This window comes from Siphateles boraxobius, unplaced genomic scaffold, assembly GCF_051911475.1.
Source record: "Siphateles boraxobius isolate OS27281-9 unplaced genomic scaffold, OSU_SipBor_1 130, whole genome shotgun sequence".
Taxonomy (NCBI): domain Eukaryota; kingdom Metazoa; phylum Chordata; class Actinopteri; order Cypriniformes; family Leuciscidae; genus Siphateles; species Siphateles boraxobius.
This window is the reverse complement of record NW_027508734.1, coordinates 16,191,868-16,205,450: the sequence shown is the minus strand read 5'-3', so window position 1 is coordinate 16,205,450 and position 13,583 is coordinate 16,191,868. Positions and strand designations below refer to the sequence as shown.

The 13,583-nt window shown below is 38.0% G+C and overlaps 2 protein-coding genes across 9 annotated transcripts in view; one reads left to right on the top strand and one right to left on the bottom strand.

Moving 5' to 3' along the window:
• Positions 1–4,808, bottom strand: part of LOC143737152 (DNA polymerase nu-like) — a 56,887-nt gene extending 52,079 nt beyond the window's left edge. For 2 of the 8 annotated variants that reach the window (XR_013203627.1, XR_013203626.1), the window contains exon 1: positions 4,513–4,723. Coding sequence is in view for 2 of the 8 variants with exons in the window: in XM_077228148.1 (XP_077084263.1) it covers positions 998–1,283; positions 1,379–1,833; positions 2,334–3,311 (1,719 nt within the window). In the remaining 6 variants the exon portion in view is untranslated. Of the gene's footprint in view, positions 1–997; positions 1,284–1,378; positions 1,834–2,333; positions 3,357–4,512 lie in introns of all 8 variants that reach the window. The other 6 variants (XM_077228148.1, XM_077228149.1, XR_013203629.1 and 3 more) reach the window with 6 other exon arrangements.
• A 65-nt stretch (positions 4,809–4,873) lies between these two features.
• On the top strand, positions 4,874–12,954 carry ptgr1.1 (prostaglandin reductase 1, tandem duplicate 1). Its single transcript, XM_077228143.1, has 9 exons — positions 4,874–4,949; positions 7,882–8,003; positions 8,078–8,123; positions 8,302–8,361; positions 9,087–9,254; positions 9,989–10,262; positions 10,402–10,507; positions 11,322–11,440; positions 11,534–12,954. The coding sequence occupies exons 2-9, from the start codon at positions 7,898–7,900 to the stop codon at positions 11,642–11,644; spliced, it is 990 nt and encodes a 329-aa protein (XP_077084258.1). The 5' UTR covers positions 4,874–4,949; positions 7,882–7,897; the 3' UTR covers positions 11,645–12,954.
• The last annotated feature ends 629 nt before the right edge of the window (positions 12,955–13,583 follow it).

The following is a 13,583-nucleotide window of genomic DNA, read 5'->3' as shown; positions in this document are numbered from 1 at the left end:
CGTGCGGGTGCGCCTGCAGTTATACAGCAATTGCTGTGCCCACTATTTGTATTTATTTTGAGCCTATACTTTATTTTTCAGTTATGCACTTTATTTAGTTTCTGCTCTCGTCTTGATCTGGTTTGCTTAATACAATTTTTTTTTTTTATTAAAGTGGTCGTGTCTTGTGTGTTTAAGAGTAAAAGTTTTTTTTTTATTAAAGTGGACGTGTCTTGTGTGTTTAAGAGTAAAAGTTTTTTTTTATTAAAGTGGACGTGTCTTGTGTGTTTAAGAGTAAAAGCTTTAAGTTAATAGTCTATTCGTGTCTGCGAAGCTGAGCTTCAGCCTCGCTCTGTGCGAGGACATGCACAGAGCGGCTGAAATGATAGTGTCTGTCAGTTATCATTACATATGACAAAAACAATTGTCTAAATTATGTTGCATATTCTTCAACAGTTCTCGTGCTGATATCGCTAGTTGACATAGTACTATTTTCGGAAATCATAGGCTATATTGCACAAGTGCACGTGATGCAATGCTGTCAGAGCCGACAGTGTGTCATTTCAGTGCAAAATAATTTGGTCAAAAAACGATTTAATATACTGCAAATACCCTGCTGGTTTTTTATGTTTATTTTTCAATTCATTTAGGCGGACAAGGCTACCAAGTACTGCGCAGCTAGTTTTTTTTACGTTTTAGTCGACTAATTAGTCGAAATTTCAGGACTTCAGTCGACCAAGATTTTCTTTGGTTGATTACAGCCCTACAGTGAGGTGTTGCAGTGACAGGAAAGAATACAGAAGCCAGACAATTTTGAATCTTTTCACAAAAGAATGAAAATACCAAGTCTTAAAACAGCAATAAAACAAAATTACTATGCAGAAAAATCCACCACCAAATGATGAGAGGTGCATGCTTTTTACAAGTCATGAATGTTGACAAATTAATCTGCTCACGTTTCTTGGGATTCATGTTCAAGGGATGATGGCGGTAAGGTGGAGAAAAAAGAAAGACATACCTGTGCATGAGGGCAGAGCTCCAGTGCAGATGTGGCTGTAGCACATACCTGCGGCCTCAGGAGAGGCTGCACAATGTCCGAGTACGCCACTTGGTCGAGCGCATCTCGGTCACTTTCTAACCGAGCTCCAGCAAAGGCTTGCTCTCGTCTGGCCCCATCCAAAGCCTCTTGTACATTGACCAGATTCTCCTGTAGGTTGAAGGCTGTTGTTTCCAGCCTACCGTAGGTTTGGAATGGATCCTGTCTTTCCGTTGAGGCCTTACCCATCTCGAGCATCTGCAGCAACCTGAAGGATGAACACAGGATATAGTCTTACAATCTAAACCTGCATTATACTGTAAAAAGAAAAAGTAAATTAAACTTCTCTCCACACATGGCTACCTGCTAAAGGCTGTGTCTTTGGAGCTCATGATCTGTTGTTTAGCATTAGGACCAAGGTAGGGGACTTGAGTCAAGTGAGTTTGTGTCAGAGTGTTTTCTCTCTGAGTAGCAGCTTCTGCTGCCCCTTCTAGCCTCTTCACCATTTCATCAAGCTGCTCCATCACCCTCTTCCCTCTAAGGAGCTCAGCATCCTGGGCCAGACGCACAAGTTCGAAGAAGGCCTTCTGACTGAGAAGCTGGTTGCGAACTTCGCTCTGTCTGGAGGTGTAGTAATTTTGCCTGGCTACTTGAAGAGTGAGGTCACCACGCACCACGGGGATGTTAAGGAGGCGGGCACAGTCTCGTAATGCGGAGCGGACTGGGTCTAACATTAGAGACTGAATTTCAGACTGAATTGAGAGGATCTCAGACCGTAGATCAGGCTCAATCCTGCTCACATGTGAGTAGCACAGAGACTACGAGAGGGAGGGAAGAATGAAAATTAGAAACATTTATAGGTATACTCAATCCAAGAGACAGAAAATAATGCCTCAACTGTATCATTATTTAAAAGTCCCATGCACAAGTTTCTTCTCCTAGCACAGTGTGTTTATCTTCAACCAAATTTACTGGCGAACATGTTAGAATAGTGGCTAAAAAGCTGTTTCACACATATACAAAATGGATGTCAGCTATGATCTAATACTAAATAACTAAAACTCAATGTTTCACCCTCCCCCTTGAAATAGAAATCTTAAGTAATATTATGAATGTCTCTTTCACTTTTTACCAATTTAATGCGTTATTGCTGAATTTCTTAAAAGTAAAAAAACAAACAAAAGAAAAAACACTTATTGACTTTTGCATGGTGTATACGTAGTCTTTGCTTCTGTTAAACTTTACTAGTCTTGAAAAATAAAGGACCAAAGGAAATACACAGCTAGCCATAAAAAGTATCAGCAGTAAAAACGTGTACCTCTGTGCTGCTTTTCATTTGCTGGATGAGCCAGTCTTTTGCTGCTTTGTCACCACGCTCCTCTGCCCTCTCTTTCACCAGCTGGTACTGTGCCACTATATATGCCCACTGGAGTTGTGCCATCTCTTTCCTCCTGAGCTCCACCAGTCCATCATTCTCTTCTTCCTCATTCTCACTGCAGCAGCTCAGATTTGTCAGCTGGCAGCGATTGAATGTGGAGCTCTCCATCATGTCCGAGATGCCTTGAAAGAACTGACGCTGAGTGTAGGCAGCCAACGCTTTAGTGAATTGCTCCTGTTGCTGGAGGAACGGCTCTAGAGACAACTGAGAGGGGAGTACTGGGGTTCCTGATTGAGGAACTAGAGGTGGAGCGGCTCCATCTTTACTCCTAAGGAAATGAGGGCTGGTTTGGAAAAAGCCAGCCAGTTTGGTGGTCTCCTTTGACAAGTTCTCTACTGCTGAGTTGGTGCATGCGTTTTCAGCTGCCAAGGCAGAGTTGGCATCTTTTACCACACTGCCTCCTTCCTGCAGCAGTGCTTGGGATGCAGAGGAGTTCGCAGCCCAGTTGGTAGCTAGCATCTGCAGCTTGTTGAGTCTGCGTTGTTTTAGCTGCTTTTCCTCGCGGAGAGCTTGAAGTTCTGTCTCAAGGTCCTCAATTGTTACATTTCCCTCTCCACCCAGCGCAGAACAGCCCTGTGACCCTACACCCCCATCCACAGGCAAGCAGGTTTTAAGGAGCTCAGCCAGAGACGCCTCATCCAAGTTGGGCTTACCAGACTCCCGGAGTGCCTTGTATGCTTGCAATTCTTCTGGCGTTAGAACATTGCTGCGGTTTAGGCGGTTGCAGACAACACGTAAAAGGTGCAGGTTTTCTGGTGCGGTGTCAAATAACCAGTCAAATTCAGAACCTTCCAGCACAGACGCCCGTGGGTAACCCAACCGTGACAATGCCTCAACGAACTGAGCCCCATCCAGCATGTCTGCTTATGTGAACTCGGCTCACACGTCAGATATTCAGTTATCCTAAGGCAGATAGTCAAAGGACATTATGGGAAGCCTGACATATTATACACATTCACAAAAGGAGGTCCCACAGGGTTGAGTGCTGCAAAATACTGTACTGTGTGCAATCTGGAAAACATACACGCACACACAACCTACCGTTTGGGGTCGGTAAGATTTTTAAAAATGTTGTTGAAATAAGTCTCTTATGTATTTATTTAATCGAAATATAGTAAAAACAATAAGGTTGTGCAAACATTATAACAATTTTAAATTATATATATATATATATTCAAATAAATAAAAAATGGTAAAGCAGAATTTTTAGCATCTTTACTCCAGTCTTCAGTGTTGCTTGTTCCTTCAGAAATCATTCTAATATGATGATTTGGTGATCAAGAAACATTTCTTATTTAACATCAAGGACTAATTTATTTATTACACACAACCTTACCTACCCATCCAAATGAGGATTCCTAAGGCTATTTAGAACTAACTGTAACATTACATAAATATTTTTAGAATTGAAACCATTTTTATAATCAAAACAAAAAATTACCAGAACTATTGAAACAGAATTTGTATATAGTCTCACAACGCTTGTAACAACCTGAGTAAGCTATACTCAAAGACAAAACAACTAAAATTTACTATAATTACATTCAAAGTTTAACAATTTCAGGTGAACAGGATATAGGTTATAAACAAACATGTTGCTTTGCTCAGCTTTTAATCAAAGTTTCATCAGTTAAAGTGCACTTATTTTTAGTTTCTCATCTAGAGCCTTTCAGCATAACGTTAGCCAAGTAAGCCCACATAACGTTACGTCTGCTGCAGCTGGGCGTGCTGAAAATGACTGATAAACAGTAATAAACGTCACTGAGGTGATTTAGCCTGATATGTTCTTCTGTGAAAAACAGATTTGGAAAAAGCAGTTTCCACAAAACTTTTTTTTCCTTCTTTTTTTCCCCTATGGTCATGATGACTAATACCTCAAAGACAGCTAAAGTCAAAGTTGCTTTAGCTTTAACGTCAGAATATCAGATGAATAAGTTACAATATTTTGAACATAAGAGCCGTTAAACCGAGCTCTTTATCTTGCTTTTGCCACAATTCAGTTAAAACGGACTTTTACATGTATGTCACAAAGCAGTATATAATTAAAAATACCCCCTACCTTTAAAAACAGCACAGTTTGCGATTTGATGCAACGTTATTGTAGTCTTTCTCGCTCGCGTGTCACTCTTCCGAAATGCCCGCGCTTGCTTTCGTCACATGACGTGGGGGTGGGTGGTTTCTCAAATTATAATATTTATATGATTAATTAATCTTATTTATTGCCACATAAGTTGGAATAATGTTATAATGCTGGTTAAAACTGTATACAAATATATAGAAGTTGACTTCAAGCAGTTGACTGCGGGAGAAATCAGAAGCCTCTTCGTTGAAGATGATTGACATATCAAGTCGGCCAATCAGATAAATACAAAGGGTCACATGATTTAGATTCAGCCAAGCGCTTAGCAGTATATGGGCTGTGGGAGGGCATTAAACAAGTTCTCTGCGCAACACTAGGAAGTATAGAAGAATAGATAGCTTTGTGTACATTAACGGGTATGTGTACTAACGTTACTTATGGTTATTTCAAAAATAATTAAGTATTCTGAATATTGAAAATGTAACACTTAAGGCAATACTAAAGAATGCTTCAGCACAGTATAAAGTCTATTATCCAATTATATATGTATATATATTTCAAAGCAATTTGTTCAATAAATAGGATTTAAGGTCACTTTGTAAAGTATATATACTTATTGTATTTTGTTGATGTTGTTGTTGTTTAATCACTAGTTGTTTTGTCCCTTGTATCATGCTCACTTTACGTGCTGCGCTTTAAGTGGGGTTGCCAACATACATTAAAAGAATAGAAGAAGAATGGTTGCTTACATTTAATCATTTAGCAGACGCTTTTGTCAAAAGCAACCTACAAATGAAGAGAACAATAGAAGCAATCAGACCAGCAGGAGGGCAACTGTATAAAATATATGCTGTAACGAGTCGTACACTGATTTTTTTTTATCAGAAAAACGAAAAAGATGTGTCTTTAGACATTTTTTTTAAATGGCCTTTTTTGAATTGAGATTGTGGGAGTGATTTTGTGCCTCCTTCTCCCAAGGTTTTTTTTCTCCATTCTGTCACCTGATGGAGTTTTGGTTCCTTGCCACTGTTGCCTTGGCTTTTGGCTTGCTTAGTTGGGGACATTTAATATTCAATAATATTATTGATCTGCCTTACTTAAGGTGGACGTTGACTCAATTTTCTTTTAGAAACAAACTCTGTTATATTATTTTCTTGTTATCACTGTGAAGCTGCTTTGATACAATCTGTATTGTAAAAAGCACTATATAAATAAAGGTGACTTGACTTGACTTGACTCTTTGGGCTGGCACCACGAGGCGTCGTTCAATTTCAATTCAAATTTATTTGTATAGCGCTTTTCACAATACACATTGTCTCAAAGCAGCTTTACAGAAAGTGCATTTCGTAAATATACATAGAAAAATACAGTTAGTTAATCATGTATTAATGTATGGCATAACATATCGCCGGCTTTGAGTCGTCTCTTCACAGGCGTCGAGTCGTCTCTTCACAGGCGTTGGGGCATCTGAAGTCTCCGTGAGAGGCTTGATACAAACTGGAGCTGACGAACGCTATTTACCTCGGGACTAGCGTCCCGAAATAACAGCAGAAAGGCAGATGGGAAATAATTAGCATAGCTGATGTTCATAATGTTAATGCATTCGAACTGATTCAGCAGTAGTATTAAAGGTTAAGCATTAAGTGAATGCTTGGTTAAAGAGATGCGTCTTTAATCTAGTTTTAAACTGGGACAGCGAGTCTAAGTCACGAACAATATCAGGAAGGCTATTCCAGAGTTTAGGAGCTAAATGTGAGAACGCCCTCCCTCCTTTAGTGGACTTAAATATCCTAGGAATGACCAGAAGCCTCGAATTTAGTGATCTTAAAGAGCGCGATGGATTGTATGGCGATAGAAGGTCTGTTAAATACACAGGAGCTAAACCATTTAGGGCTTTATAGGTCAGTAGGAATACTTTGTAATTGATACGTAACTTAATAGGTAACCAGTGTAGAGATGATAAAATAGGTGTTATATGATCATATTTTCTTGATCTAGTAAGAACTCTAGCGGCTGCATTTTGCACCAACTGTAGCTTGTTTATTGAGGATGCAGGACAACCAGCTAATATAGCATTACAATAATCTAGTCTCGAGGTCATGAATGCATGAACTAACTTTTCTGCATCAGAAACAGATAGCATTTTACGTAGCTTAGCAATGTTTCTAAGGTGGAAAAAGGCTGTTCTTGTAATATATGAAATATGATTTTCGAAAGTCAAGTTGCGGTCTAGTATAACACCCAGGTCTTTTACTGTAGTGGATAAAGTAACAGGACGTCCTTCTAAATTAAAGTTGTATTGTAAGTGAGTTTGTGGGTAGTTTTTTTGGACCAATAAGTAGTACCTCCGTTTTATCTGAATTTAATAGCAGGAAATTACACGTCATCCAGCATTTTATATCATTTAGAAACTCTGTCAATTTAGATAAGTTAGTGTTTTCATCTGGTCGTGATTAGATATATAATTGAGTGTCATCAGCATAACAGTGGAAATTAATTCCATGTTTTCTTATAATATTACCAAGTGGCAGCATATATATTGAGAATAGCAGAGGGCCTAAAACCGATCCTTGCGACACTCCATAGTCTACTGACGTTATCTTCGATTTTTCCCCATTTAAACAGACAAAATGGTAACGGTCTGATAAGTACGATCTAAACCAGCTTAATGCCTGTCCCTGAACACCAGTGTAGTTTTGTAGTCGATTCAAGAGTATTTTATGATCTATAGTGTCGAACGCATCGCTAAGATCGAGTAGAACTAGTATTGAGATACAGCCTTGGTCAGAAGCTAAAAGTAAATCATTTGTAATTTTAACTTGCGCAGTTTCTGTGCTATGATGCGGTCTGAATCCCGACTGGAGTTTTTCATAGATATCATTTTCTTGCAAGAAAGAGCACAATTGAGCGGACACAATTTTTTCTAGTATTTTAGACATAAATGGAAGATTTGAGATGGGTCTGTTATTTGCTAAGTTATTTGGATCTAATTGCGGTTTCTTAATGAGAGGTTTTATTACTGCCAGCTTGAATATTTTTGGAACATGACCTAAAAATAAAGATGAGTTAATAATATTAAGAAGAGGCTCTTCCACTACAGGTAACACTTCTTTCAGTAGTTTAGTGGGTATTGGATCTAATAAACATGTTGTTGGTTCACTTATATTACTTATATTATTACGGTTACTTATATTGTACAAACTGTTTACGCTACTTTTTTTAGGCTATTGCTAATGTGATATGTAAGCAAATCAACGCAGTCTGTTGTTTCGAAGGTTACACAACTTCTTTTTACACTTTGCCTGTGTTAACTTATGTATGCAATATTATTTTTGTTTACTTTTACAGTTCGAAACAAAGAGCCATGACTCAAGCTAAAACCTGGGTTCTGAAGCAGCACTTTGAGGGCTTTCCCAAAGACACCGACTTTGAGCTGAAACTAGAGAAGCTCTCTGCGCCCAGAGATGGAGGTTTGTGCTCTTTAAATCTCAAATTATATTTTTCATATTTTCTCTCTTAAATATAATTTATTCTTGCTCTTCAGAGGTTCTTCTGGAGGCACTGTTCCTTAGTGTGGACCCTTATATGCGGTGAGTGAGAAATCTGTAATAAGCAGCTGCACCAATATCTCCATTTAAGGGCCTGATTACATGTCATACTGATCGTGCTTGTTTGAAAATCATTCCTTGTTTGATTTGTGTGATATGTTTGAGGCATTCATTTTTATTTCCCCTAAAAATAAAATTGTATCTTTTTAATTTCTTCTAGACCATACAGTCGTGTTCGAATGCAAGAAGGAGACGTGATGATCGGAACTCAAGTTGCCAAGTAAAAGAAATAGCTATTCAGTTCAATAACAGTTGGCTTCATCCTGTTCAGTCCCTCTCATCAAGATTACAAATGAAACCATGATTATTCAGTCAGTGTAAAATGGGATCTTTCCAACCATCTGGTTATCATTCGAAAAGAAATGCATCTGCAACTCATTTACCATCACTGACCATTAGATAGTTAGATCAAGAACTGGCACAATGTTAAAAGTAATGGCTGTTTAAACTGCATACTTTAAGAGACCATATAAAACCAGTTTGAATTTGCCTCTCCTTTTTAAAGTCACAAAATCGAAAAAGACCATTCTTATTTTTATGGATTATTGCAATGTTTGTTATAAATAATTTATCCTTGCACCTCATTATTTTTTAAATAATGTGCCCTTGTAATCTTTAATGAAAGTAACTTCCCCTCTCTCTTGCAATGACATCAGGACAATCTCTCACTCACATGAGTCACAAGGACAAAATCAAGTCCCACCCTACAGTTTTTCTTGTTCTACAAGTTATTTCACTTATGAAACTTATTATTTCACTTGTGTGTCAGAATCAGAAAGAGCTTTTACAAACGTTTATCACAACTTACATGTCATGCCGATTGCCGACTATATACTTATTGGAGTTGGTGATTTATAAACCACTTTCAAAAAAAATATTTACTTACTTAATGTGATCATTTAATTTTCCAATCAAAGTCTCTTCTTTCTTCTATTTTGACTATAGGGTGATTCAAAGTAATAATCCTTCATTTCCCGTGGGCTGCCATGTGATTGGTCGATGTGGTTGGAGAACACATACTGTGTCAGATGGGAGTGATCTCAACAAGGTCTTGGTTGACTGGCCTCAAGATGTCCCCCTCTCCCATGCCATCGGAGCCATTGGCATGCCAGGGTAAGACCCACTGCTTCTTTCAAACCCACAATTGCTTCTTTTACAAATGGTCTTGGAAAGGTAGGTCAAAGGCTTAATCCACATTGATATAGTTGTTATCTGATGTTTCATTTGAGCACATCAAAGAGCATCACAGATGTTGTGAGTAGACATTACCGAGTTCTGGGAAAAGTAGATGTGTTTTATAATTCACTTCTGGCTTTACGTGACAAACATTTGTTGCCCACATGTTCTCTGTTTAATGTCATTCGTTTTGGATCGCTTTTAAACATATGTTCTCAGAAGTGTTTTTGGCTGATAGCAAATAAATTGTGTTCTTTTCTGACTGCCCACAAAAAGTAGGCATATGAGAATAGGGAAGCCTACACTGCAGCTATAAAGATAACCACATAGAAGAACGATGTTTTAGGAATCACTTTCATACCATTTTTTTTCAGTTGATGAACGAAAGAAACATTGACAGCCAATCAGAACCTAACCAACATCAAAATGCTCAAGCATTAAAAGCAGCAGACCACCGCAGTGTACACTTGTAAAAAACATAATGTTATCTTGTGGGTGCTAATATAGTTATCATTCCTGGTCTGAATGGACCTTAATTCTGATGCAATCCTATTTCGACTCCTTTACAAATTGTACTGGATCTTTTATTTGAGGCACCAAATAGAAATCAAACTTTATATGATAAAATGATACATGAATAGATAATAAATAACATTGACTGTGTGCCACAGGCTGACTGCACTCTACGGTTTGGAGGAGGTCTGTGCCATTAAACCAGGAGAAACCTTACTGGTGAATGCAGCTGCAGGGGCGGTGGGCTCTGTAGTCGGTCAAATTGCCAAACTTAAAGGTTGCAAGGTTGTGGGATCTGCAGGAAGTGATAACAAGGTGGCATACCTGAAGGACCTGGGCTTTGACCAGGCCTTTAACTATAAGACTGTCACATCACTGGAGGAAACACTGAAGAAAGCTTCACCTGAAGGATATGACTGCTATTTTGAGAATGTAAGAACTGACTGATACTAATAGGTTAATATATTTTCTAATACTAATTGTCAAAAAACTATGCTTTTTTGTGGCCCTTTTTAATTAAAAAAGACATATTCGTAATCTTGATTTTTCAGTGATTTGGTTTGGTTTCCAGGTGGGCGGCCCTTTTTCGAGTGTTGCTATTCCACAGATGAAGGCTTTTGGGCGTATTGCTGTTTGTGGAGGAATATCAATGTACAATGACACCACCCCACAAACAGGTTTGAGTCTTTTTATGTGTGTGATTCTCATGGTGCTGTTAACCTGGGCTGTGTACGAAATCAACCCCTATACCTTTAAATAGGGCACTATTTGGAGGACAGCCATTTGTAGTGGTGTCCGAAACCATAGTGGACGTTATCGAGTGCACTCATTCAATCCCACAATGCACTGCAATAACGAGTGTGCAACTGATCTACACATAACGGCCAGAGAATACCCATAATGCACTGTGAAGTTCATGCTGAATGAATTCCCACGTCTCGTCAGAAACTACCGCCTGAAGGTGAATCATCCATACATCCATTTTCCAAACCTCTGGTCCAATGTGGGTACAGCTTAATATCATACAGGTACAAATCGAATTCCATTTTAAATGACTATTAAATTATATAAATAAGGTTTATACATGCTAGTTTCTTGATAGAGTTCAAGATAAATCTTTGCAATACTACTGGAGTTACCAGTTTGCTAAGTTTCAGATGATTATTTAACCTCAAGCACAAACTGTACAAAAGCAGCAGCACTTCAGCGCAATCAGTGTCCGAATTCGCTCACTCATTTTTATTCACTCCTTCAAGTGGACTATATTAGTGGAGTGATGCAGGGAATAGTGAATAAGGTTATAGGAGACGATTTCGAACACAGCTCAAGAGAGAGTGCTTTGAATGACCTTTACACTATAGAGTCAATACCTGTTAGCAATGCAAAAAAAGTTTAGTCACCATTACTGAAGCAAAAAATTAGACATGAAGAATTGGGTAGACATAGACTCCTGTTCATTTACAGCTGTGATAATGTGTTTGTCCTTTTTAGGTCCTTATCTACACATGCACATGATTTTTAAGCAGCTGAAAATGGAAGGATTCTTGGTGAGCAGGTGGGAAAATAAAAATGAGGAGTCTCTAAAGCGAATGTTGACCTGGATGCAAGAGGTACATCCGCATGCTTGCTTGGTTGATACTAACTTTATCTCAGTATTCATATTTGGATAATGATGCAGTTTCTCTTGATTTGGTGATTTACAGGGAAAGCTGAAGTGTAAGGAACATGTCACTGTTGGGTTTGAAAACATGCCTGCTGCGTTCATGGGGATGCTGCAGGGGGAAAACATTGGGAAAGCCATTGTTAAAGTCTGATGTCAAGTGCTTCAATGGTTTGCTCATATAACAACAATCATGTTATTTTAGGCATAGACTCTGCATTAATAATGTTGTGTCCTTTATTTTTTTTTACAAATAGATTTGATTTTTAAAAATTATTGTCATGTTTTCATCCTCTAGGAAAGATATGCACAAACCAGAAAAAAGATTTTTATGCTGTAAGACTGGAAAAACTGGAAGAGAGCGCAACTCTCTGAGAGAACAAAGCAAATTAACTTTTGAATTTCTCTCTTGTGCACCATTCGAGACGCGAGTCTCACCTAAGCAATCCAAATCGACATCTTTTCCCTTGACCCCTCCATTCTCCCATCACTCCTTCTCCCTCATGTTGAGATCACCTGAAATTCACCCAAGAATCTATATAGTTTAATGTGAATAATCTTCATACAGTATCACACATTTGATATCATTGAAATGTCTCAGTGCGACTGGTACAAACGTGTCATTCTCAAAGAAGTAAACCGGAAGGTAATAAGGTATTTATGTGTTTGGAAATAATTCACATACATAGGAGGGTGTGTCTTCCAGGCATATGGCCTCATGTTCTCAGAAGGTGTTAACTCAATGCAAATTCTCACTGTTAGCAAATGGTTCCATGTAAATCAATTTATGCCCCCAGTGATTAATGTGAATTCCCACTGTGAACTCATGTTTACATTTGAAATGAGGTATGTCTATATAATGAATTGCAACTAGGCGAGCTCAGGGTGTTCTCTGTAACCACTTCGCATAATGTCGTTTTTATAATGTCAAGGTATAGCATCTTCTCTCTTTATTCTAGAGCATTTGATGTTTGTATCTATTATCTTTGAACTGATTATGCAACTGGCGTGATACATTTACTTGACATTTTAAATTGTAAACATTTGATTTTATTCTAATCGACTCTGATATTATTTTCAGTAAAGAGTTAAAAAGAATACATTCAAACATTCGCTCACACTTGATGCACAGATGTCATTAAAACCTTTTTTTCATTTATGGAGTCAGATGAAATAACGAGTTAATACATGTGATAAAATGTATGTAATCAAATTACTTTGCCACGCGGAAAGACGGTAAAGCGCAGAGACCTTCACCCACTGATCAGAAAACCTCCATTGGGCCGATCCAGTCGGGCTTTACAATGCCACAAAAAAAAAAAAAAAATTGCAGAGTCATCATGATCTATTCTAAATGAGCTAATGGACAGTGAGTGAGTGAGATTTTTTTTATGACAATCATGGAACTTGATAAGCTAGGTTACACGGTTTCTTTGGAATAAAGGCAATATGTCCAACTAACCATTATCTTTAGAATCTCATTAGGCTTCCCTTTTAACTGTTTATAAGGGGCAAGGTCTCCAAGTATAAGAATAAGACTGATTCTACAAACTTTTCTAAAGGAAGTTTCTAAAAAGACAAGTTTTCTAAGAACGGTATTTTGATATAAAAGAAGAGGATCTACATGAGCTTAAAAATGAAAACAAGTAGGCCTACGTATTTTTACAACCTCCACTGGGTGTTGGGTGGTGACGTACAATGATGCAACACAAATGTGTACGTCTTCTTTAAAACTTTAGTGAACACTGACATCTTGTGGCTATTGATGAAAGAATCGTAGTTCTTAGTAAATGTTCATAAAGGAGAGTCAAAGGAAAGATTCATGTATATCATAATGGCAAAATTGTAGTAGCTTTTGTGTCGCATGTGTGTTGATTAAGAATGCATTTAAATAGATTTTAGAACGACAGACCTCATTTTAATGGTAGCCCATGGAATAACAACATTGATTTGATTCACGCGTCAATGCCTATTTGTTAGTAGCTAGCCTATATACATTACTATGTAGTGTCATGGTAATCAGGTAATTTCGAAGTCATGCTGACTGTGCATTTAAAAGTTGTATTCTGATATTTCCGAAAACAAATCAGAAA

Coding starts and splice junctions, on each gene's coding strand:
- ptgr1.1 (XM_077228143.1), top strand. CDS start 7,898: ATGACTCAAGCTAAAACCTGGGTTCTGAAGCAGCACTTTGAGGGCTTT. Junction 8,004..8,077: donor CTCTGCGCCCAGAGATGGAG/GTTTGTGCTCTT, acceptor CTTGCTCTTCAG/AGGTTCTTCTGGAGGCACTG. Junction 11,441..11,533: donor TGTTGACCTGGATGCAAGAG/GTACATCCGCAT, acceptor GGTGATTTACAG/GGAAAGCTGAAGTGTAAGGA.